The sequence below is a fragment of the Lytechinus variegatus genome, chromosome 5 (assembly GCF_018143015.1).
Source record: "Lytechinus variegatus isolate NC3 chromosome 5, Lvar_3.0, whole genome shotgun sequence".
NCBI classification, from domain to species: Eukaryota; Metazoa; Echinodermata; class Echinoidea; order Temnopleuroida; family Toxopneustidae; genus Lytechinus; species Lytechinus variegatus.
The window spans coordinates 7,340,859-7,367,955 of record NC_054744.1 but is presented as its reverse complement, the minus strand read 5'-3'; the positions used below and the strand labels follow the sequence as shown (position 1 = coordinate 7,367,955).

Here is a 27,097-nt window from a genome sequence, read left to right as displayed (position 1 = left end):
TGTCCTCATGAAAGAAAAATATAATTTGAAATAAAACTTTTGGGAAAAATGAAATTTTAGCCATAATATGTATTGGAGTACATGGAAGAGTAGTCCTTGCCTTACATCACTATGACATCCCACATGCGGCCAATTTGAAATCTCCATGGGTATAGTGATTACCAATATTTACAACTTTTAAAAATTCATATCTTTCTTTTTGTTTGTCCAATATTGTTCAAACTTTCACCTATCAACTTGTCTGATTTTTCTTTTCCTTATAAAAACAAGTTTTTATTTGGGTTGGATTCCCCTTTAAAGCTTGTGTACAGTTTTGGTAAATCCACCAAAATGCACCTATCACTATTCCAATTCATTGCTAGCTAATATGAATGGATATGCCCTATAACAGTTATGATGTGGAGGATATGAAATGAAAATGTGTTTTACAGGAAAAATTTTGCGATTTTACATGGAAATTTAACTTGATCGGGTCACCCGATGTCTTTTTTGTCTTTCATTTAAATCCTATTCCAAATCATGGAATGGGCTGAACTTTCAAGATATGTTCTTTGTAACTTTTGGATATCTAATCACTAAATTTATAAGATAAGTGCTTGAATGCCCATTTTTTTTAATTTAAAAGAAGCATCACCGAGAGAGGGTGCAATATATCCAAGATTTGAATATTTGAAATTTTCTCAGAGAAGTGCAGTTGGAAAAATATCTAACGGTCTCTACGCTTCAGTAAGACTGTCATATTAGATGATATTCGATTATCAATCACATTATTGACCCCTTTACCAAAGCTATACACAGGCTTTAAGTTTCACTTAATATCAGAAAACAGTTATATGCATATCCTGGTCGGTATGCAAATGAAGACACTGATGATGTCACACACTCACTATTTCGTATTTTATTATATGAAATAGGGAATATTCTATTTTCCTCCTCATTGTAGAGTGAAACAACGATTAATTCCTCCCTGAACATGTAGAATGAGCATCGATTAAAACTACATGATTCGGTCAAGTTGGTCCTTATTGTCAAATCTATAAAAAAAAATGAAATATTGAATAATTCAAACAATGAAAAAAGTAGAAATAGTGAGTGAGGGACATCATCGACTGTCTCATTTGAGTTGTACATATCTCTGTTTTGTGAAAAATATTAAAAGAAAAACTTTAAAATGTCATAACTTTCTTATTTTGCAATCGATTTTGATGAAATTTTCAGCATTTTGCTTGTTTGATTTTTCTCTATTTATTAAATCAACATTTTTCTGGGGTGGACTTGACCTTTAAAGTGATACTACTTACTGTAGAAAGTAGATGAATTAGGCTATATTTGAAAAGCAAAGAGCTGAAGTAGCATGTATGATCCATTCTCAAAGCTTACAAGTCTAAAGTTGATTGTCAACAGAACAAGTTGATAATGTACATTTGCATCATTTTTGCAAAGTTCTTGATATTCATTGTCTACAAATTTTCTGAGTGACCTGTACATGAAACTTTCAATGTATTGTCAAATGGAGGAGTACATCTCATTAAATTAATCACAACTACACTACCTGTATGTGACTCAAGAGTTTTGTTAAAAAAAGAAAAATAATAAAATATGTCTAGATATGAATGAAACCTGGGTCAGTTTTGTTAGAGTATGTCTATATCAAACAGATAATATGCACTCTGAAAATAATACATGTACATGTACATGTGCCTCTTGTACTAGGAAATGCCCCGGTGATTGTTGACATGTGTATGTCACTGTCTTGTAGAAGTGACACGTCGAATACAATTGTTGGAACAGAATCGGAGGATTTAATCCTTTAATCTTAGGTTTTTGGCACTGACTTTATATGAAATTCTGTTAAGATGTTTGGGTATGAACCAATACTTACCTAGATAAGTGTGTATGATTCATATATCATCTTCATACAGAGGTAAACTGAACGATTAAATGTGTATAGGAAGATTGAAAGGGGCAAACATTTGAAGGTAGGGAGAAGGAGGGTTAGGGAGGGGGGGGGGTGGAGCTATATAGAGGGTTAGAAAGTACACTGTAGAAAGATAGACTTGCTAACCAGTACATTTTTGAAACCAAAATACGGCAATACGTTTTTTAGTATGTTTTAATTTTTTTTTATTCTTTTACAAAATCGTTATTTATTGAGAAAAATCATCTCTATATATGTTTCTATTTCATAAAAAAATATTCAAATATGGTTATTAGATCAATGTATGTTTGTTTTAGTATGTTTTTAATTTTTTTAAATTCTTTTACAAAATCGTTATTTATTGAGAAAAATCATCTCTATATGTTTCTATGTCATAGAAAATTACACAAATATGGTTATTAGATCAATTTAATTTCAGGTACCTTTTTTTTCAATCATTTTGTTCTAGCCAGGGTGAGATATACACATGTGTAAATGTTTTTTTTTCATCCGCAAGAACAGTGCGCATTTTAGCTTGCATGGAGCTTGAGTGCCGCGTTGAGCTAGTGTGCCATGCATTTTATTATGAAATACACTTTTTAGTGGAAAAATACAGTTTTTTTTTAATCATAGAATACAGTTTTTCATTCCCAATTGTTGGCAGGTCTGGATAGACAGATCTTGGGCCTGTTACATAAAGGCTTAAACCCAAGATAACTTTGCAAAGTATGACAACTACTATTGACACATAGCCCACCAACCAAATATTACCAAGGATTAGGGAAGTTGCAATAACGACAAAGTTACAACAGAACTAAATGATATTGATCTGTGCAAAAGATTAAAATCTGATTGATGGAGATACATGTAGGGAGATGGATAGATAATTGACTGAGAGCTAGAAGGGGGGGGGGGTGTCTTGTTATGACAAGTTTTGTGGCATTTCATAATTTCCAGGAGGAAGAAAATTGGTAATAACTTCTGATAGTTGAATACCATTTCATATCATTAATATTCTAGTTGCAAGCCCAGCATTTTCTAATTTTTGCTGTTCTTTTCTACATTTAGATTTTTTTATTGGGAAATATGAACTATCAAGATTGATTAATATTAAATTATTTATTAATTCAATTAGGATCTATGATTTACATGTACAAAGCTATCCAATGCACCCACTTTTGTCTATCATTTGTATATTTAAGTATTTGTTTCATTTTACACATTACCCTTGAATCAGAAGTGTCACTTTTTGTCACATGTATTTCAGAATGCCATGTCTGTGATTGGAATCTCGGAAGATAATCAAGAGAATGTCCTCTCCTGTGTAGCTGGTATCCTTCACCTCGGCAACATAGTCTTTATAGAGAAGGATAACTATGCCGTCATTCACGATGATGAGTGTAAGTAGAAGATTCAAGATATTTCCGTTTCTGTTTCTGTTTATGGTAGCTACTGTAGGAATTTGACGGGACAGCTTTTTTGCTGGTAAACGCCAAGCTGGTATAACTAATTACCTATGAAACATTTTACGTCTAGGTTAATCATTCATAGCGGCTGACGTTATAGACGAGAGATGTTACTCTCTGGTCTTTTTTTATTAAAGTGGAGACAATGGCAGAGTGGGGATTCAAACTCATAATATTGCGATTATGAGTCCAATGCTCTAACCACCGGACCACACGAAACATGTGTAAATGCCACACACTATTGGAATGACCAACTTCAACCCTGGATTTAATACTATACCCCCTATCCTAAACCTAGCTTAAAACCCTATTGCAACCCTAACCCTATATCTGAGATGAAATATAGCCCAGAGCAATTGTCGCCAGATCAAATGTCTTGTTACCATTCATACCATAATCATTGACATAATTTCATCTTTGCTTTGTATGTAAAAATGTCAGGAGTAATTTGGAAATAAAACAATCGGGATCCCGTAAACACAAAGGTGAGCGATTAATCGCCAAATGAAATGGCCTATCAAGATCATCATAGCATGAGCATTTTACTCAGTGTACTGAGTAGGAACCAATCAGAATGGTTCTTTCAAATTAGCGATTATTTACATATCCTTTGTGTTACCGTCCCCTGTACTTTTTGTGATCTTCTCACTATTGTTATTATCGATATGCGTTTGTATATTGGGTGATACTCATTTGTAATTGAATGGGGATTTTCAAGGGTAGTGTTTCATCAACATTTTTGTCCGACAAGTTGTCAGATCTGACAATTTTCCTCGATTCTGATTGGCTGAGAAGCACTGATACTGTGGTAACTGTCGGATAAATCAGGACTTGTCGGATGAAACGTCCGACAAGTCCTTTCAAGAAATGCTCCCCAGGGCTCCGTAACACAAAGGTTTGCGATGAATTGCAATTATGAAAGAAGCGCGCTGATTGGTCCCTGGTCAGCATTTTAAACCAAATGCGCGTGTAACATTGATATTGATTGGTCAGTTCACTTAGCGATTGATCGCTAATCTTTGTGTTACAGAGCCCCGGACTCCTTTTTTGAGTTTCCAGGGCTCTTTTGAGCATTTCTGCTGTGAAATCGCTGCGAGCCCCGTGTAATATTTACCCTGCTCTTCATTGATACAGTTCTGGACTTCCCATCCTACTTGCTTGGCCTGGACAAGGAAGCCTTACGTCAGAAGCTGATAAGCCGTCGCATGGACAGTAAATGGGGCGGCAAGGCAGAGTCCATCGAGGTCACACTAAACACAGAGCAAGCAGCTCATACCAGGGACGCTCTGGCTAAAGCCATCCATTCAAGACTCTTTGACTATCTCGTCAACGTGAGTATGATCTCCGACCCCAAATCCGGCCCATGGTAATAATGGCAAATTGGCAATGCATGATATTCAAATTAAATGAAAAATTATTTTCAATGCAAAATTATCACATAAAGTACATTCAGCAACGTAACTGAGAATATCTAATTTTCAATTCCTAACAGTTGCAAGCTACTGAAATTATGACATTTCTCAGTGGGAGCTAATTTGAAAAAAAAAAAAAAATCCTGATATGTTTGATTTATAATTAACACGCCATTTATGCATGCTCAATACTAGGGGGTGTTTCAAAAAGCTGTTTGTAACTTTTTCATGGCTTTGTGTATTATTTGGCTGACACAACATTTGTTCTGGTCTTAATATTTCAGAGGCATACATGTAGGGTTAGAGTTAGGATTGTAATAGAGTTTTTTTGTTCAGAATAATGTAGGTCTAATGATTGGAGTTTATTTAGTTTTAGAAGTTAGATATTATATTTTCATTCGGAGCAATTGTCGCCAGAGCAAATGTCATGGAACCATTATTTGAAGATGTCCTTGGAAGCCAAAATCAGACTTCTAACATTTTGTTTCCTTCAGCTATAGCTGAAATCTTGGAGATTTAAATTTCTTTGTGTTTATGAACCAAGTGGTTGCAAAGGTTCTTATTTGTTCGAGTTTAAGTTATAGTGTTATAAGAAATTCTGTCTTACTTTGTTGAAACACCAGGGGAAACTACAGTTATCCAATTCTTTCACATATCTATCATTAATTCTTGCATTGTTTATGAATATCCTGATGAAGCACCCTCAAGGCCACTTTGTTGCTTTGCGCTCTTCCAACGGACTCATTTTGAACAGTTTTGTATTAGATAAACAGAAGATCTCTTTTCCCCTTTGTAATCTAGTTCATTGATATGGTAGGATTTCTGGATATCCATGGCTTTCTTTGAGAGCTTCCAACAGAATTGTTTAATCAGTTCTGTGTCAACTGTAGTAACTTTCTCTATACAAATTTTCATCTTTTCACAATCAATTTAGTTTTTACCTTGTAAAGCTTTTGCCAACTCGTTCTGCAGGCTTCTTCGGACTAGCGTTTGACTTGCTGTAGGTGGAGTAGTATCGGCAATTGCGGCAGTTCCTGCTTTACAAGGGGGGGGGGGTTTATTTTAGTTCTTCCTACATGTACATGTATCAGATAGCTCTCTTTACGGGTCTCTCTCCCTTTTAAGTGCTCTTTACGGGTCTCTCTCTTTTAACCCGTTCGCGACGGCATAGTAGAATAGGTTCTAACACCCCAAACGAGATTAATCAGCCGGCCATGTCAAGTTCGAACAGCTCCATTGTTCCGTGCGTGCGACCTGGATCGTTGATTACAAAAGCGTGTGTGCGATCCACGATGAGTGAATTGATCGATCGATAGTTTTCGCGCATGCGTAGTTCATTTCCTGTTTTGGCTGCACGGAGTTCAGAGCTCACCTGTCGCTCCAGTGCTATAATTATGTCCATACAGAGTGACTTCTTTGAGAATGTATTGTTGGTGATGTGGGTTTTGAAGTTCTTCTTGGACTTCTTCTTTTTCGATATTACTATTATCATAATATTCTCATAATGTTACTATTATCATATTCTCCCTTCCTTTCTTCTTCCTTTTCTTCTTTTTCGATCTTATTATTATCAAAATTATTATTCTCATGTCTTTTCTTCTCATATTCTTTTTGGATATTCTTCTTATCTTATCATCCTCATTTCCTTTCTTCTTTTGTTCGATCTCTTTCTCATCTTTTTGTTCGTATACTTCCTATTTATAGACCCCCCTTCTCCCTTGATATAGTCTTGCTTTGTTTCCTCTTGCAAATGAAATCCTCCTTGTTTTTTCTTCCTTTTTTATAATGCTCCCTTTTCATTTTCTCCTCCTTCTTCACTGATAATTGTGTAATCCTACACCTCCTCCATCTCCTAAGTTTTCTCTTTCTATTTCCCTTCTATTTATTCTTGTTATGAATTTGCTTGTTCTTCTTTTTTTTCGCCTTTTTTCTTCGTCGTCTTATCTTCTCTTTATACCTATTCTCATTATTTTACTCCCGTCGTCCTATTTTGCTTAATTTTGTTCTCTCTGTTTTTCTCTTCATGCAAAATGAAAAAAAAAATGAAGAATATGATATTTCCTTTTAAAAGTATGCCCCCCAAAACATGAATCTTCAAAATATCGTTATATGCATACAAGTAATAATTTCTGAACAAGAAATCATAATCTTCTCGATTAAAATTTGCAAGGTGGTATGCGACAATTATTATGAAGATTATTTATCATTTATCATCCAATTACTTAAGTTAGCCCACCCCACCCCCCATGATCACCATTATCTTCTCCCTTCATCTTTTTTTCTGTTTCGTCTGCTTTTTTATTTTATCTTTTTCTTTGTCTTATCATTATTATATTCATAATCTTAACCATTGTTGTTATTATTATCAATATTATTATTATTTTTTTTGTTATCCGATTGTTATATTTTCTTTTATTATTTGTTATTATCATTGTTAGTGTTGATAGTAATGTTTATAATTGTTATCATTGATATTATGTAAACATTTGAATATTTTACATGTAAAGAATAAAAAAAATTAGTTTAATTCGATTGAAAAATATTATTGTTATTGTCATGAATGCCTTCCCCTCTACTCTCTCTAATCCCTTGCCTCTAGTCAACCTCTACTTATATTCTCTCTCTCCTCTATTTTCCCTTTACTTTTTTCCCTTCTATTCAATCAGTAGCTTACGCAGGGGGGAGAGGGTTCAATTTCATACGAGGCGCTTTTAATCGAAAAAAATGTACTACAACACTGCGCAGACAAGTGGGTTATGCTCTCTCTCTCTTCTTCATCTCCCGTTCCGTGCCCCCCGGCCCTCTCTCTATTTTTTCCCTTCTGAGTATATTCTCGTCATCACAGAAATATGTCCAAACCCGGCCCTCCAAGCCCAACCCATACTAAAAAATAGAACCTACATTAGGATAGGTGCCCAGCATATTCGGCCCATAATCAATTTCAAATGATTTCTAGATTTTATACGTCGTCGAGAAATGTTCAACAAAAACCTCCAAATTATTTCCTTAATTCAAAATCCAACGGAGACGTTGCCATGTATTTGTGTAAAAAATGAATATTATGTATCAAATGATTCTAGTAATTAAAATTGTATTAAAAACAAGACATTCTGCCTTTCTTTCATTATCCAAGAATATACAATAAGTCCCTGCAAACCGTTTTATTTATTGTGAACTTACACAATTCTCAGCTTATTTCACTAGTTTAGAACGTGTGTGGTTATTTTCTTGACATTTATGTGCAAAGGATTTAATGATTAACAAATGATTAGTAATTCATGGAAAATGCAAGAAAAAATAACTTAAGTATATGTTGGACAATTTAAAATGGAAAAAAATGAGTGTGACCAGAAAGACATTTTCGGTTTTGCTGGTAATCTAGTTGTCAGAGATCGGCGGTGAACCAAGGAATTCTTGGTGGAGGGGACTATAAATGTGCTACTTTTTCTTTACTTGACAAGCAAAGGGGTGGGAGAAATAGAGGTCAGCAATGAAATCGCAACCCAAGTTACACCATTACTATATTTTATACCCTTTTTTTATTCTAGTGCATATAAATTATATTCCATCATTTAACCCCCCCCCCCCATTTGTTTCGCCACACTCACTGTCAAATTTTCGGACAATATATGATTTGATTAACATTTTAGGAACTTTCCGTTCGGAAATTATTATTTCCTGCGTTCAGCTTGTTTTAATATCCAATTTCGTCAAGATGAAAAAGGACTCTGAAAATAATGACCTGCATTGCCAAAGTATAATTCTAAAATGTCGTAAGTGTATATAATTTCTCACCCGGTACATTCACCTTTACAGAATTTCGATGTATTAAAATAATTCTTATGTTTTATTTCTCCACTTCCTTTTTCCTTGTAGCCAACAATCCATAAGAGCTCCGATGAAAATACAAATATAACGAGTTAATTAGAGAACTGTAAGAGGAAGAGCGTGCTTCAAAAGAGATACATAGAAAGGCCATTCTCGCCTGCCTAAATATCATATTCCAGCTCATATTAAGTGATATATATTATCTCTAATTAATTAATTAATTGTCTTTATTAATCAATTCATGTACTGATTGCTTTATCTCATATTTATCTTTATCAAAGTTGAACGTCTGTTATATTCTAAGGAGTACGGCCAAAAATGAACAAATAACTGAATGGACGTATATGGAATCACAATATGCTTTACGCCGTTTTTCTCGCACCCTTCTAACAAGCAATTAAAAAAAATTAATCGAGCCGCATGATGATAATGATTAATAATTCATATAATATCCACTAAACATTGTGATCAAGGCGTTCTACTTATTCATTACCCGGCTTACATCATTTGTTCCGTGAAAAGCATTATAGGCCTGTTTGCAGACATAAACATAAATATTTTATTTTAATATATTCTGCCTATCATTCCCTCTATCTTCTCGAATAATATATCCATGGAATGCATATTTACTCCATGCTCTGGATTCCTATCGCATCACATTTTTTTTATATGCAGGTCAAACCAAACCACGATAACATACTCAATCAGAATAAAATCAATTGGGGAAACCTTATATTTTTTTCGAAAATTCATATGAGATTACTGATATGGATAAAACATGCTTCATATACTTTGTACATCGTAAATAACACATATTAGTCTTCATTAGCATGATTATGCCTATGTCACGGCGTTTATCACTCTTTGGTGTTAAACCAAACTGACAAAGTGTGAATTCATCCGTACATCCTTCCCTTTCAAGTCACTCTTTTACATTGTTAGTAAGTGGCAACTTTATTGACCTTCGCTGGATGCCCTTTTGTGATTTTCAAAGGAAAGGGGGCCATGCCTCCATCGATTACCACATCCGTATCGTTAGAACAAAATAGAGTGTACGTACGATCCGAGGTATTCTCAATAGCCAGCTGTATACACTTTTTGTTTAGGATTATAGAAATCGATATCAACTTAAAGTCGTGTACTCTCTTCTAGTTTGATCTAGCTTGATCAGTTCATGAAGTTGAATATTATGACAGCCATTTTCAAGAGGCAAAATAATGCACCTAAATGAAAGAAGAAAACAAAAATCGATGTGTTATAAACTGAAACCATGATTTTTCTTCTTCCTATATTTTATCAACGGCGCCATTTTTTTTAAAAAGAAGTGCACACCTAGTTAGCAGTAATGCATATAGCATTTTCATTTATTTGAAAGCAGGATAAAAGAGCATTGTAGATTAAATGCCTTGCTCACGGGCATAGGTGCCGCGGCCGGGATCGAACCCCGGACTTTTTGAAACCTCACAAGCAATCTTATAAAGTATCGATCGTTTTCGATCTATCGTTGATCATATCAGCGCACGCACGCAGCTCTGCGTGCGTTTTGGGTTGCATTTCGCTGCTCCCATTGTTTTCCCTCACTTTTATTGATTACGGTATATACGTGGTTCTGCGAAACTGAAAATCATTGAAATCAAGCTTCCATCGCGGCAATGCCCACTGTACGCCAATATTGGACTCTCTTCGAAGCATAACTCGTTTTATAATGCTTTATAAACTATAGAAACAACAGGTAAAAACGTATGACTTTCTGGAATGTGTAGTTTAATTAATGGACATTGTAATTATAACACAGAAAAGGCAGAAACATAGTATGAAATTGTATTTTTAAAGCCTGCAAATGGATGCGAGTAATAGCCTTTGGGGAACCGACTATATACGGCTCCCGTACATGAATAAGTTTTAGGGAACCGTATATATCCGGCTCCCGTTGGCAACGGGTTAAGTGTTGTATCTGGAGATCATGGCATGCTACCAATCTCTGTTCATAGCTGTTTGAGTCAGCTCCACCTCCCACTGACTCTCATTTAATATCTACTTGTTTGAAATCTCACTCAGTCAATCAATATTGCCATGCAGAAGAACAAGGAAAATATCACGATAGGAGTTCTTGACATCTACGACTTTGAGATCTTCCAAATCTCTGTTCATATAGCTGTTTGAGTCAGCTCCACCTCCCACTGACCTGCAACTCTCTCTTTAATAACTACTCATTTGAAATCTTTAAATAGCTTCTTATTTGTTTTCTTTCTCAGTCAATCAATATTGCCATGCAGAAGAACAAGGAAGAGATCACGATAGGAGTTCTTGACATCTACGGCTTTGAGATCTTCCAACAGAATGGCTTCGAACAGTTCTGCATCAACTTTGTGAACGAGAAGCTCCAACAGATCTTCATAGAGCTCACACTCAAAGCTGAGCAGGTAAAGTGAAACATCACAGATTGGTAAAAATTAGATATAAAAAGGTGCATACCTTGTCTTTTTTATTCCTCTAATGTAATACATGTACATGTCTGTCATGCAAAAGCATTTTCCAAGTTGGCAAAACAGTGTCAAAAGGGGTTTAATAGGGAGGTTATATCACATTGACCACGAGCTTCCTTTTAAATTTGTATTGTGTAATGTGATTTATAGTGGTCACCGAGTAATTTCTTCATTAGATTTTTCAGAAGACAAAAGTTAATTTATTATTGTTATAAAGTAGTACACTGAAGATTCCATTTTTGTTGCTGAAGCAAAGCATAGTGAAAATAGTGATGAATTGTAAAAATGCACACATATAAAATCCATTTCCGCTATAATTTCAACCTGAAGTATGTTATTTTTTATGGTTTCATTTTCTATAGTATTAAAGGATTCATAGGGTTCAGGAAAAATGTCTTCATTGAACTTTTCATAAGGCAAAATTGAATTAATGAAGTACATGGTCATAGATTAGTAAAGTGAAGATGCCATTTTTGTTGCTGAAGCAAGGCATAGTGAAAATAGTGATGAATTGTAAAGATGCACACTTGAATACTATGTAGAACCCATTTTCAGCTAAAGACGGGGTAATGATAATTGCAGGGCGCATGGGGAGAACAGTTTTCAGAACTGAAGTGGCTTCTCTGGGTAAATATACCTATATTATGAGATATAGTATTTTTAATGTTTTCATTTTTATACAGGAAGAGTATGTCTCAGAAGGTATAAAGTGGAAGCAGATAGATTACTTCAACAACAAGATCGTATGCGATCTCATTGAGAGCAAGGTATGACCTTATTACCCAGTTTTATTCAGTCTCTTAACTATGGAGTAAACTTCCTGATAATATTAAAGAATTTTCTTCTGGTGATCTATTCAAGTCTGTGTTAAAGGGTTACCTTTTCCAAAGATAAATTCAAATTTTCCTGATATTGATGCATTATGTGTAGTTCCAAATTCTCTAAATTCAGTCTCAAAATTGTATAGTGATGTATTTAGGTTCAATGTGATTGTTTTTCCTTTTCTTTTTCTTGCTGTCTATCTCATATTACCATTTAAGAGCACTAAGAGACTTAACTCTAATTTATGCTACATAGAAATTGAGTATTATTCTTCTAGTGGTCCCTGTACAATTTTTATAGTAATTAGACTATTCAGTAATTGGTGGGTTGTTTTAACCTTATCTGACATTTATTTTCACTTGTAGACAATGAACATGAAGGAAGAATGATTAAGTTTTGGTTTGATTTAAAAAATGAAAAAAAAATAACATTTTGGTTTAATTTTTTTGTAAGTAGTGATTCAGTGTAAAATTCTATTGGGAGAGATAGATTTTGATGAAATTTAAAGTGTCATGCTTGTTGATTTTTTTCTCTTAAGTATTCAAATAAACTTTTCGTTGGGGTGGACTTGACCTGTAAGTGAATCTGTACTTTTTTCCTGTACTCTAAGGTACCACCTGGCATCATGTGCATCCTGGACGACGTCTGTGCGACCATGCACGCAGTGAGCGAGGGTGCCGACGAGAAGCTATTACAGAAGATGAACAGCGCGGTAGGAACGCATCAACATTACCAGGTCTTGAGTGGAGGATTCATCGTACATCATTACGCAGGGCAGGTTAGAAAACTGCACTCACTGCTCGATCTTGCTTTGTAATTGATTAGCTTGCCTTAGTATCGTCGTGTCGATGGCAGGATCGCCCTTAACACCACATTTTCGTTCACTGCATCGCTGCAGAAATATCCTTACACGATTCATTTATGCGCACTGCTAAAGGCATTTGTGCACCAATGTGATGGGCAAAAATGTTTTGCTAAGGGCATTCTTGCACCAACAAGACATTATGTTTCATAAAGTCATTTGTGACCTGCCACCCCAAAAGCAACAAAAAGTCACCCGAATTGAATTTTTAGATTTTCATTGAGCTTGAAAAGGAAACTCCTTAGCTTTAAAGTAGTATATAACTTATCAAAATTGATCAACAATTACCGTCAGAAGTACTTGATTGAATGCAGAATGAATTTTGCGAGAGTGTAAAAATAAAATTAGGTTTGAAGTTTTGAGTTCACTCACGTAGGAATTGTTCACACTGTGCAATCTTGGCGAAACTTCCAAGCAGTCCGCAAAAAATTGTGTTAAATAAACTCTTGTTTCTTGTCTGTTATTCAACCTTACAAATTCCAATTTGTTTTATTTTATTTTATAATTGTTGCTTTTCGAAGGTTCAATTACAATTTTATTAAAAGATTATTATTTAGTATGTGAAGTGAAAAGAGCAGTTTGAATTGCTTTTATGCATTGTAAATTTGACATATTTCATTAGTTTTTTAAAACCTTTATGAATATTTTTTATGTTGTCTTCATTTAGGTACGATATACAGTAGAGGGATTCTGTGAAAAGAATCGAGATGTACTGTTTACCGATCTTATTGAACTCATGCAGTCCAGTGAAAAGTAAGTTCTATTATCATCTATAATGAGTGTTCTAGAGCTTATTGAACAGTTTAGGGCGCTGGCGTGAATGCGTGAAATATACAACGTGTACAACAATGAAGCAAAGCGATGCGCAGCATAGAGCACAACTACGCTCCATGACGTCATAATGAACTACATGCAAGTCGCATGTCAATGACCAAAATTGATCCTATGAAGTGATAATGGGATAATGTAATAAGTGATATGACTTGTTAAATCAAATTTCTCCCTCTTTTTTTATTTTTTTGGGGGGGAGGGTGGGATAGATGATAATAATTATATTGGATGGCGTTATTTCATGAAATACCAGAAATATTCCACTCGTCTGCGATTCATGGAATATTTTTTCGAACTCTTGGAATATTTTGTGTATTCAATTTTGAGCCATCAAATATAATATAAATATTCCGTGTTCCTTTGAATTGAGTTATTTACTTTTAATATTTTTCTTATGCATGTCGTGATATATTTTTGTTTATTGATTCACATGTGTCCATCTTTGAATATCACTCCATGCAGCAGTTTGAAACTAATTTTCTTAGATGTATGAGATTTTAGGTGGTTACAAATATAAATGTAGTACACTCATCTAGGAATACACAGTTTTATTATCTGTGTTTGTTATTTTTTCTTCATTTTAAAGATCTTTTCTACTAATTAAAGCTCAATTGTTGCATGTATTTTCTTTTGATCATTTACAGCGCGTTCTTCCTGGAGCTATTCCCAGAGAAGGTATCAGGCCAAGCCAAGTCAAGACCAACAACAGCCAGCAGCAAAATCAAAGTAAGCAATCCAAGTGATGTCATTCAGTGTTTCTATACTAAGACCCTGTTCTCATCTGCATTCTCAAACCAGTTTAGTGGAAACCAGATTAACATGTAATGGGAACACTCGAGGCGGCCTTGGAAGCGATCATGGTCTTCAGAACCAATTTGGAAAACCACCTCGTGATGTGGTTTTCAAGACCGCTTTGCCTTGTTAAACTGGTTTTAACGTAGCGTAGGCGAGGACACACCGGTTCTTTGGGAAGCGATTTTCACACATGCTGGTGCACTGCTAAGTATACGCTGTATGTAGAATACCTATACTGCTGTTTCAAAGTGAGTTGACCTTTGACTCTACTGAGAGCGTTCCTTTAGCGATGTGAAGTGATTCCGGAAACCAGTTCAGGAAATGGTGATGAGGACGCTAGCAAAACAATCTTCTAGATTGGTGTAAGGGAAACCAGTTCAAGAAAGTATACTGAGAGCATGGTCTAACACACAATAGAAATCGAAGACACACATACACACACCCAAACTTCACGTTTGAACGAGAATACACAACAAACTGAGGACGTCCTTGGTAGGCAGACCCATTCCGAGCGATCGATAAGGGGACACAATGCTCCTACATGTATGTTTTTATTTCTTGTTTGACAAAAGAGAAAAAAATAACCCCACCTGGGTTGAGTGCAGCACATTGTGGATCGATTTCTAGCCGAAGGAAATCACTCTATGGATGGGATTCCAACCCAGGACGCTCTGTTTCAAAGTCCAAAGGCTAATTCACTTGCCAAAATGCTCCACATGATAACACATAACGCATTTCACAAATAACACGTAATCCAACTATATGTGTCTCAATGCACTTCAGAACAAAAAGATGTCTTTACCTTGATCATTTTGTTGCATTGAGGTACATTGAGGTACATAAGTGAGTTTTAAGAGCTGCTTTGAATTTGGCCAATTTACCAATTGTTATAAGGGAATTTGGAAGGTTGTTGCACAGACTGAACATTTATCATTTGTTTTTGTTAAGATTGGAGGAACAATTAGCAAGTTCTTATCATGTGAACAAAGATGTTGATGATGGTAGGCAGTGGACATGTTATGTTTCTTTTTAACAACTCTACTAGTAATATACATTTTGTCGTTTCTATTTTTTCAGACTCAGGCAAACAAGCTTGTTGATAAGCTCATGAAATGTACCCCTCATTACATCCGCTGTATCAAACCAAATGAGACAAAGAGACCGCATGATTGGGAAGAAAAAAGGTGAGAAAAATGATTGCATGTGACAAAAATTTCACCTGGGCCCTTTCTTACAAAGAATTGCGATTTGTCCGGTCCACCACAACTATGGAAAGCCAGCAACATCATCATCTAAATATCAGATATACTCTATATTCATACATTCATTGTTTTCTCAAAAATTTATTGTGCTTCTCTTTGCTTTCAAAGGACATTGTGCAAATATCTTGAAGAAAAAAATTATGACATTGATGGATTTCCATACAGTTGAGGTTGATCGGATCAATCGTGACTCTTTGTGTTGAGGGCTCAAAAAGACGAAGCGTAAATTGTAGGTCTACTTGTTGTAAGAACATTTATTAGTCAAATCAAAACAGCCCAGAGAATTTAGTGTATATACAGTCCTGAAACAATCTGGAACTAAGTCTCATCTATCGGTGACGATAAGCAAGCAGTCAATAAGCCGTTGTAAAACTTTCCAACATAACAATTCATATATTCAGATGCTAAATATGGTCGTTGGTCAGCACAAGAAAATAAGTTACACCTGCTTTCGAGAGGAAATCTATTTTTCAGACAGAACAAACTTGAAAAAGAAAATATGTTGACATTGCAACGCATCTAACAACGAGTTGCAGGTTGATGCAAAGGGCGCACAACTCTGCAACCAGCGATGTTACGTAACAAGATAAGTAACAATGGCATGACCACATTTGTAAGGCGGGACCCTGGGCTTGGGGTGATCATCGATATGCTCTGAAAAGCCCTGGAAATCCCAATCCACTGCAATATTAAAGCTTATCCAATATTGTAGATTTACACAGTATGTTGTGAAAGCCTAGAAAAGAAATCAATTTTTTTGCCTACTTAGCTTCCACCCCCAAATAAACAATAAGTCGCCCAAGATGAAGGAATTTTTTTTTATTGAGCTTGACAAAAACTCATCCTAAGTTTTAAAAGTAATATATATTTAATAAGACATATCAAAGATATTTGGTGAAAGATAAAAAAGAATAAGGAGAAAACAAGGTTTGGAGTTTGAACTCTTGTATGACATATTTTGTTCAACTTTACAACTTTAAATTTTGACAGTATGAAGAAGAATAATTCTTTTAGATGAGCTAATTTCTAATTTTTAATTTTTGAAGACCACATTACCATGTTGGCTATTTACAGAGGTTTAAGGTGGCAGGTCACATAACCTGCTAGTATGGCAAGTTCCCCCAATTCTGCGCAGTCCTCTTTGTCTGCGCACACGCGTATCTGCGCGATTCTAGTAAAAGAAGATACGCAACGAACACAAACTTTCCACATGCAACACATAGACAGATATTCATTAAAAAATCTGACTCAAAATGGTGGAAAAATAATGAATTTTGGGCATTACATGGTGACGGCCTCAAAATGCAGCCTGACCCGAATCGTGTGGAATGTGAATGGGTGCGCAGACATGGGGTACCATTTTTTTTTCAATCTGAAAATGACTGCCCGAGGTTTTTTCCAAGAAAATTCTATATTTCTTTCAAATTTTTATGAAATATTTGGTGCACCTACTCATACTAATATAAGGAACATTATTAACTGAAAGATTTTGTGAAAAAAAAGAAATTCATGTTAAATCTTAACTCAAATCGTTAGGTGCGCAGACTTGGGTACCACATCATAAAAAAAAGTTTGAAACATGTAGGGCAATGCCATGGTAGTGATTGGTTTCTAAGGAGCAACAGCGAACAGCTGCAGCAACATTAATGCCCGATTTCCCTTGAATTACCTCACTTTAGCCCACTTTACTGCATGCAACCTGTATGAGCTCCCTTGACCGCATATGCAAAGGTAAATTGCCAATTTGTCTTCTGCCAACTCGTCCACTCACCACATGGTCTACTTTCATTTAGTCTTATGCCATTCTGTCCATCAACATTTTGTCTTAACATTTCGCCCAATAACCATATGGTCCAATCATCAAATCGTCTAATCACCATTTTGTCTATGACCATTTCGTCTCATAACCAGTTGGTCTAACATAATTTCATTTTCATTTATTTTGTACAACTAACACTTAGTCAAATTAGACCAAATGGTATATGGACTAAATGGCTATTGGACCAATTGGCTATTAGACAAAATGGTGAGTAGACGAAATGGCAATTAGACCATGTGGATAGTGGACGAATCAATGATAGACCAAATGATAGTAGACAAGTTGGCAATTTGACAAATTGGCATTATACGGATTGGAAATAAACAGTAGCCAAAAGTGTGATTGCAACCGAATATTTTGCTTCGTAGTATGCTACGCTAGGTTGTGTATTGCTGTTTTGGCTAATGCAACAATACGCAGCTTAAAAGACAAAGATGTGAACCAGGCTTAAATGTATGTCTTGATATTTCTTGATTACCCACATTTCTACATTTGTTTGCTCACATCCAGGGTGCACCATCAAGTTGAATATCTGGGACTGAAGGAGAACATCAGGGTCAGGCGAGCTGGTTTCGCTTACAGGAGAGAATTTGATAAGTTTCTCAGGAGGTATGTACGTGGAAGCAGAGACCTTTATAAAAAAGAGCTCATATTAATGATTTATCGCTCAGAATGTATGGAGAAATGAAGAACAGAGAGTAATGTAACATCACTTGAAGTTAGAAGGTAGTTACCAAAGGATACCTATCAAGTCTTTATTGAAGAGAGAAGAAGCAGAAGGTACAAGAAGGGGAACAACATTCTCATCCTAAATTTAGAGTGAACGATATATCCAGGGCCTCTAAGTATAACAGTCGTTGAACCACTGACAGAGTCACCCTGGTAAAATAGACGTAATAAATAAATAAATGAATAAAACGATAGGTTATTTATTTGCAATGAGCGATAGGTTTGCAATATATTGTTTGCTGTGAAGGTGCGGTGGCTCAGTGGTCTACAGCACTTGACAAGACACACAAAGGTCTGAGGTTCAATCTGTGGCAATTGGCCAATACGTATATCCAGCAATACTTTATTTTTCCTGAATTAAAATAAATGGAAAGGCAACAGGCATTATTATTACCAGTGTGTGCATCTGTATCTACAGATGTTCTATATTTTGAATCTTTGAAATGTTTTTGTCTTTTGTCATCTCTAGATATGCCATATTGACAAAGGAAACGTGGCCAAGGTGGAGCGGTGATGTCAGGGCTGGGGTCACTCATCTGCTACGTTCAGTTAACATGGACGATGACGAGTACCAATTAGGAAGGAACAAAGTCTTCATCAGGAAACCAGAGTCTGTAAGTAATACAATGAGAAAACAATCTTTCTAATCAAATTCAATCCAATAGGCATTTGATATAGCCCCTTTTCCTTCCACTTACAAAGCTTTGCATACACTTAAACTCCATGTCTGGGCCAATAAAACAAGAATTCAGCACCTCAGAGTGATCAGCACTTTATCGTCATCTTAGCAAAATAGATGGGATTAAATGGCTTTCTTAAATTGGTCAACATACAAGGCCATCTTCACTGAAACAATCATCGTTTTTAATACCAAGATTTATGAATTTCCCTCATTGGTAATAAGATGCGCACCTGTAGAGGTGTCTTGGCATTAATAGTGGAGAAGTCTCCGGACTTTGAACTGCACGTTCAGGGGTTCAAATCCCACTGCAGTAATCGTGCCTTTGGCATGATGTTAATAGACATTTGCCTCTCTCCACCCAGTTGTAGTAAATTAATACCTAGTTGGAGTGCCTGATCAGGGTCGCCGTGCAAAAGCCGGGGTAATACTATGCAGCCCTCAAAAACATTTATGAAGCACTATGGAAATGTTGCATATTATTATTATTATGATTCACAATTGTTTTTGTGTGTTTTTTTTAGCTCTTTCTACTGGAGGAACAGAGAGAGAGGAAGTTTGACTTTCATGCTAGGATCATTCAGAAAGCATTCAGACAATTCAATGCACACAAGTACTATCTCAGACTCAAACAGCAAGGTATGTTACCATTGGTCACCAAAACCAAAACATGATTATTTGCTTTATAATCCACCAAACCCCCCAAAACATATATTAAGGCCCTATTATACATCATAGTTAAGAAATGAAGTGTATATAGCTGAAAAGGTGATAATTTGTCCAATCTCTTGCAATAAAAACATGATTATTTGCTTTATATTTCTCAAAGTTAAGAAATGAAATAAAATTCAGACCCTATTAGACATCAGAAGTTAAGCATTGGAGTGTATGAGAAAGTGATCCTGTCTCTTCCATTCACAATGTGATTATTTGCTATATATTCCACATCTGTAACAGAAGGAAATGATAAGCAATGGAGTGTTTATAGGTCCCCCACTCCAGATCTGTGTATTCTCATTTAAGTGATCATATGGACTTTGTACGTGAATTATGTTTATTTGAATTATGTTTATTATGTTATGATAATCTATACTCTTTGATGGTTCAACTTCATATAGTTCACACAATCTACACGTAATTTCACGTACATTGAAATATTGATGATGCCTTATGATTCTCTTAACTCACATTTATAGGTACAATTTCCATCAAGTTTAGAATTGTTCATTGTTGAATGAATGATTATCATGATCTCTGTCCTCTTCCCCCTCCTTGTCCTCCTTGTCATCACCATATCATCATGATTGCCATCTTTCTCCTCTTCCTCATCATCATCACCATTATTTTCAAAATCATCATCATCATCATCATCATCATCATCATCATCACCACCACCACCACCACCATCATTATTATCATCATCACCATCATCATCATCATCATCATCAACATCATCATGACCACCATCCTCATTATCATCATCATCATCCCCATCATCACCATCATCATTATTATCATCCTCATTGATACCATTATTTTTGTCACCATCGTCTTCATCACTGGCATCCTCATCATTTTTATCACTGTCATCATCAACCTTACTTTCTTCATCCTAATTGTCACCATCATAATCATTATCATCATCATTCTCCTCTTGCAGCCAGCGACATCCTGTTCAACAAAAAGGAGAGAAGGCGTTACAGTCTGAATCGTAACTTTGTCGGGGACTACATTGGCTTTGAGCACAACGTAACCCTACAGGCCATGGTAGCCAGGAGAGAGAGGATAGAGTTTGCTGACAAGGTCAACAAATATGACAGGAGATTCAAGGTCAGTAAAGTGGATGTCATGTGACTTATCTAGCCAATCAGAGACATGTACCCTGCAATTTTTCAAGGGATATATTTGTTTTTTCTCATTGCACATTGGATAGTTATTTCATTCCCCACTTTACAGGGCACATTTCTTTATGCTTACTATGTTCTGTAGAATGTTTGGTTCTCTCAAAATGAAGCAAAGTGCTGAATTCTATGAAAAGTTCTATGGAGAATAAATTGGTAGCTGAACAAATTGGGCCTCAAGAACTTTTGCTAGTGTAGGCACAGGCAATTTACATTTTTCTTTATTTCTGAAGCTGAATCTGAGCTTATTGTGTATATATTTATTTAGTATTTGTTCAGCACTTCAAACATATTCAAGATTACAAAAGCAATATCAATCACTAGATAAAATGACATTGAAAAATTATACAGGTACATGCAATATTTGATAGCAGTTTGCCCAGTGCATCAGTAAGTGGCCAGGGAAGAGGAGAGCAAACTTAATCACTGTGACCTGATGGTCCTCCGCCCAACCAACCTGTACACTGGGAATACTGGTAAAATATAGCATGAAGAAAAATATAATGACAGTTGCGGGGATTATGATACATAATAAAGGCAAAAAATAAGTATTACACCTTTGAAAAAAAGATATATTCAAGATAGAAAATCATAAATTAAAAATATAATGGTATAAAACAAAATGTGAAGTCGTGCGAGGTTTGTACCGAAGTTAGATAAGCAGTGTCAATGAAGCAGTGTCTATTTACTGTTTCTTTCTCCTTATTCATCGATCACATCAGGTTACGAAGCGAGACCTTCTCCTGTCGGGCAGGAACATCTATCTGATTGGTCGGGAACAGATCAAGAAAGGTCCAGAGAAAGGTCAGATCCGGGACGTTGTCAAAAGGAAGATCCCTCTAAACCATATACACAGTGTATCTCTCAGGTGAGTTGTCACCTCAGGGGGCTGTTTCACAAAGCTGCTTGTAGATTTAGGCTTGTTGTTGTTTGAAGGTTTGCATGGTGGCATGTACAATAGCTGATGTGGTTTATGGTACACCATGTGGACTGTTATAGAAACAGTGGATAGAAGAAGAAAAAGGAAATGGATAGGCGAGAAAGTGGAGATTTGAGAGTAGAGTATTCTTTCTTGAATGTAGTCCTGAAAAGGACTGTAAACCAGAAGAGATTGATGAGTTGAAAACAGCTTGAGTAGTAGGGCGGATGAGGAAATGCTGGCTTTAGTCGGCAAATAGAGATGATGAGTTGGAGCAGTAGAGAGACTCGACGTTTCGAGCAGGTTGACTATTCGTCTTCAGGGAATACTGGTAATATATAGCATGAAGAAAAATTGCGGGGATTATGATACATAATAAAGGCAAAAAAATAAATATTACTGCTTCTATTTTATGAACGACTGAAATGTGAAGTGCTAGATGAATGGTAGGAAGTTTTTTTGCCATTGTTTCAACGAGTAGTTACCATATGTTTAAGATCCCCAATCGGATTATAAGTAGTGAAGGTGTAATGGAACGCACCTGTAATCCAAGCCATGTGGGGAATTAATTGATTCAGGGGAGGTGTGAGCTCTGATTAAGTCTTTCGGAGGGTGCCGCTAAAGGTCGGTTCCAGACATAAAAAATCAAATCTGATTGATACATGTCTAAAAAAAAACAAGTACACCCACATTTTAAAACTATCCAGTGCTGAGTGTACTGTGTGTGTGTGTGTGTAAGAACATGTCTGTCCCCACACCTGAACCTTTTCACCTGTTTGTTAGGAGGCGTTAGATTGTGGTTAAATGCGTGTTTGGCAACCAGTCTTAAGATATCTCAGCTACAGTGATTCAACAATTCAAGTCATAGTTTGTTCTCTACGTTGCTAGGTGATCTTGTTTGGTGGCTTTGCTAGGTGATGGCAGCCCACTCTCCTGAAGGTAGGGCAAGGTCACTTTAAGTTCTCCAAAGATTTTGTCTGGTACAGGTGAAGCTGTGATCTTTATGGAGTAAAATCTCTCAGACTTAAGCCTTCTAATATTCTTCTGTTGTGTTAAAAAAAAAACGTTATTGAGACATTCACATCCATAGTTAATATTTTTATAATTGATTTTTTTAACTTTTATTCTTGAATGATTCATGGAAAAATTTACTTATCATCATAGTCTTTATCCAGTTGGATAAACAATCTAGCACATTTTGATTTCATTGACATTTCAGGATTTATATACACTTGCATTTTAAACTGCAATGTATATTTTGCATGGTTTCATTACTTTATTGTCACGCTGCATGAAATGTGCAGACAATTTCCACACGTAAATATATTCCATGTTTGCAGAAAATGAACTTATGATAATAATCATAATTCAATCCAGACTAAAACAAGAATTGGAATTCAAGATAGTGTGCAATGCTAGGTTTCATATTCAATGTTCTTGGCAAAGACAATGTATGGATACTTCATGAAAAATTGATTGTAAACTGGTGTTATCCCCATTCTCTCATTTCACTGCATTGTTTTTAAACACATCTTCTTTGCTGGCTGAAAACAGTGAATGACTTGGCAACCAGCACTCTCTCAAAGTGTGGTCAAAGTTTGATAACCTAGGCTTAACTTTCAGTGCCATCCAATATATCTGAGTTTCCCTGGCAGGCTAAATCTTTCACAATTCATTCAGAATCATGTTAAGTTGTAATGCTTACATTTTTGTCTAGATCTGCATTACTACTATATGTAGGCCTACCCCCTTCTCCATTTCAAATCTCGGCAATGGGATTTGGATATTGTCCAGGTGTAGTTCTAACGGGATATCACTGCTCTTTATCAGGACTACTGTTTATGTGTCAATTGTCGCTGTCAATTAATCCAGATACATGATATTTATTTGTGGTTGATGTTATCCGGCAGCCCCACCCAGTCAGGAAATAGTTGGGATTTTCTCGGTTTTCCTCAAGCAATTCATTTTTTTTAACCAGTATATGATGTGGTATATTGACTTATCGGACAACAGACCACAAATAAGAGTTGAAAGATCTAACTTTGGACATGTTGCACTTGTACTTTGGCATGCTGCTGTGGCATTAATCCACACTTAGCCACTCTTCCCCCAGGTGCTAAATGTGTATGGTACCCAGTAGGATGCAATAGCTTATGAATATACATTTAGTATGTCGAGCAATTGGGTCTTGGGACTCTTGTTGGAGTGCTCCCCAGGGAGTGATGAAGGTGCACACATTGCGTGCATGCATGCCTAGATCTGATGACTCGGGTAATACTGTATTAGAAAACTCTTTAGAGACTTTATTACGATGTATTAAGCAGTTTAAAGCGGATTGTTATTATCATTATTGTCCAAACTTAACCTTGATGCTATACATGTAATTGCCCAACTTTATCGTAAAATTTTCTCCAGAATGTCATCCATTTAATTGTCCATAAAATCAAAGTGAAATGTCAAAAATCTCTTTGAAATGCATACAGATATTACATGTATCTAATTTGTTGTTTCTAAGCAGATTCCAGTCCCAACAGCCTGCCAAATGATAAGTACATTTGAGTAGTATGAACAAAAAACTTCGGATCAAATAACTTATTCTCCCATTCATGCTAGGTGATAACCCTTTCATTATTCTGGATTTATCATGCAAAAGCAACTTTTGTTTGTCAGTCTATTGTCTTGCACCAACTAATTAAAGAAAATTAATACTTCACAGTAAACAGAGCCAACCTTAATAATTTGGGATCACTTTTATAGCATACTACTTTTTGTTTTTGTTTTTCTAGAGAACATCATATTATGTTTGGCTACTTGGGCAGCCTATTGTCTTTCATTTAATAATTAACCTAATTAAGTGATGGGATATCGTAATTAAGCTAGGCTTTGTCCAGAGTACTCTTTGGGGTGATAGAATGTTTCTCTATTGTAAGGTTACACCTATATCATATTCACATAGCGGTCAAATTATATTTTACATGGTTATATTACCTTTGACCACAACAAATGTTTATTTTCTGAAATCATGCTATTATAATCATGTTTTCTTTACTGTTAATCAACTTTGTTGTTCAGTTTTAATCGAATTTGTTGTTACTTTTGAGGTAAATCCATATCAAAGGTCAACTCCACCCCAACAAGATTTCGATTCTAATCAACGCAGATAAATCAAAAAGAAAAAACAACAGAAAATTTATCAAAAATTGATGAAAAATAAGAAAACGTAGTAACATCGAAACATAATAAAAAACAACAATAAACAAAGCAACAAAGGCCATGATAGTGAATGCAAATTGGGGATTTAAGTCCAATAAAAAATAGATAAAAAAATATCTTTTTGAAGTACAGCATATTGTTGTCTTATGTTACAATGATGTCAATTAATGCCAAGAATGTACTAATCACACACACTTACGATTTCATGTTTGTTATTGTGTATATGTATATTTTCATTGTTGAATTGTCGTACAAGTACAATGCATTTTCTGTAGATGAAACTATTACTACTTGAGACACATGATTTAGGTGCAAGCAGCTCATTGGTGAAGATAATTGCTTTATTGTCACATAATTGAGATATTTGAGTTTCTTTCATCAATTGAAATGAAATAATGAGCTTGTGTTATTAGTGATCTTATTGTTATTATATCTTACATTTATATATCCCATGGTTCTCCATAACTATTACCTTGGCTTTAGCATAGCTACCAATAAGGTATTTTGTGTACTTATTTATCGCACCTTGGTCAATTGTAGCAAATAAAGATTGATATCTGCTAAAGTATATTAAGTACTTTGTCAAAAATCTTTAGAAGGAATTTCACTATAAAGGCACTATGCGTCTTTCCATAGCGGCTTTTCTGCACTCGCCAAATTTTATCTATGATGAATTTTGCATCTATCTGCTAAATGTTAGACCTTCTTGAAATGATTTATGTATGTTTTCTAGGTCAGATGCAAACTTGCTCTCAAATCATCATGACTTGAGCACTTCATAGAGTGAAGTAATAATAATATTAATTATACTTGCTTATATAGCGCTTAATGCTTTCTATGTCAGAAGTCTCTAAGCGCTCTACAGTATATGCAGCATAATTACCCTGGCTTTAGCAGTGCAGCTCTTACGCGCGCTGCGTTTCTTAAGGAATAAATTCCTGCCAGGTACCCATTTACCTCACCTGGGTTGAGTGCAGCACATTGTGGATCAATTTCTTGCTGAAGGAAAGTAAGAAAGTAAGTAAGGGAAGTAAGAATAGGGATAACCTAGGAGCCAGACAAATGAAAAGTTTTTATTATCTTATGGAATTAAAAAAAGTTATCAAACCCTTATCCTTATTTCTCTTTTTTTTCTATCTGGATTCTCTGCAGTACTCTTCAAGATGACCTGTTTGTTCTCCATGTAACAGAGGAATACGACAGCCTTCTGGAGTCCGTCTTCAAGACTGAATTCCTGACGGTACTCGACAAGAAGTTCCAAGAAACTCTCCAGCAGAAGCTCATTGTCAACTTCAATGACTCGTGAGTAAAGGATGCAAACCTATTTTGTGTAATGGCCATGTTGTCCTTAGCTTGCGAAGACAACCACAACTTCACAAATTCTTGTAGGTTCGAAGATGGCTGAATAGACCAAGCAAAAGCTGGCAGTGGGGCAGGCTCAGTGATGGCGCTTGCTCTGCCTTTTTTCGATGCTGGCATTCTTGTTCTTGCTTTTCCACCTGTTGACTCATAGCCTGACAGACCAGCCCTAACCGTGGTGCGCCAAGCAGAACAGTCTTCAGCTGATTCCTCCTAGGTGTAAGGGTTGATGCCACGGCACCTTAATGAAGATTTTAGTGTGTCTTAAAAGCACTGCATCTGACCATCATAAGAGCACTCGCCTTCTATCAGCTCCAAGATCATTGTTACATGTGGATTTTGCTCAAATTGTTACAAATCAGGATGGTTGTTTCAAATAGAGCTTAGTTTGAACGTGATAACTGTTCTTGCTGATGTTGGTGTTTTCAAATTCACACATGAGACAAAAAGAGAACAATGGAAGAAGTGAAGTTCCAATTTTTTCTCTCACGGCTTTGAAATCTAAAAATAGCAATCAATCACAAAGCTTATTTTGCCAATCAACATCAATTTTTCATGTCTGTTGTTCAGGTGGCCGACAAGTAAACAATCAGAATTGATGTTTCAATTTGAATTCGAGCTCAGGCCCTTTTTTATGGGGCTCAAGTTAGGACTTTCAGGCAAAGGTTTGAATTCAACCTCTTGGCACTAATTTTCAAATGAAACAGATATTTCCTTAGTAAAAAGAAAGCTAATTTAGGTGATGTTCATGCCTACTGATTCATTTTTTTGCATCCTTCTTTTATTTCATCTTCCT

At 35.8% G+C, this 27,097-nt stretch overlaps 1 protein-coding gene across 3 annotated transcripts in view; it reads left to right on the top strand.

Moving 5' to 3' along the window:
* LOC121415173 (unconventional myosin-Ie-like) overlaps positions 1-27,097 on the top strand; it is a 111,873-nt gene that overhangs the window by 41,597 nt on the left and 43,179 nt on the right. For all 3 annotated transcript variants that reach the window (XM_041608319.1, XM_041608321.1, XM_041608320.1), the window contains exons 9-22: positions 3,186-3,318; positions 4,519-4,715; positions 10,880-11,047; positions 11,794-11,877; positions 12,543-12,710; positions 13,462-13,547; positions 14,270-14,351; positions 15,498-15,604; positions 18,012-18,110; positions 18,700-18,844; positions 19,434-19,548; positions 20,570-20,739; positions 21,533-21,678; positions 26,095-26,244. In XM_041608319.1, coding sequence (XP_041464253.1) covers positions 3,186-3,318; positions 4,519-4,715; positions 10,880-11,047; positions 11,794-11,877; positions 12,543-12,710; positions 13,462-13,547; positions 14,270-14,351; positions 15,498-15,604; positions 18,012-18,110; positions 18,700-18,844; positions 19,434-19,548; positions 20,570-20,739; positions 21,533-21,678; positions 26,095-26,244 — 1,850 coding nt within the window. The remainder of the gene's footprint in view (positions 1-3,185; positions 3,319-4,518; positions 4,716-10,879; positions 11,048-11,793; positions 11,878-12,542; positions 12,711-13,461; positions 13,548-14,269; positions 14,352-15,497; positions 15,605-18,011; positions 18,111-18,699; positions 18,845-19,433; positions 19,549-20,569; positions 20,740-21,532; positions 21,679-26,094; positions 26,245-27,097) is intronic.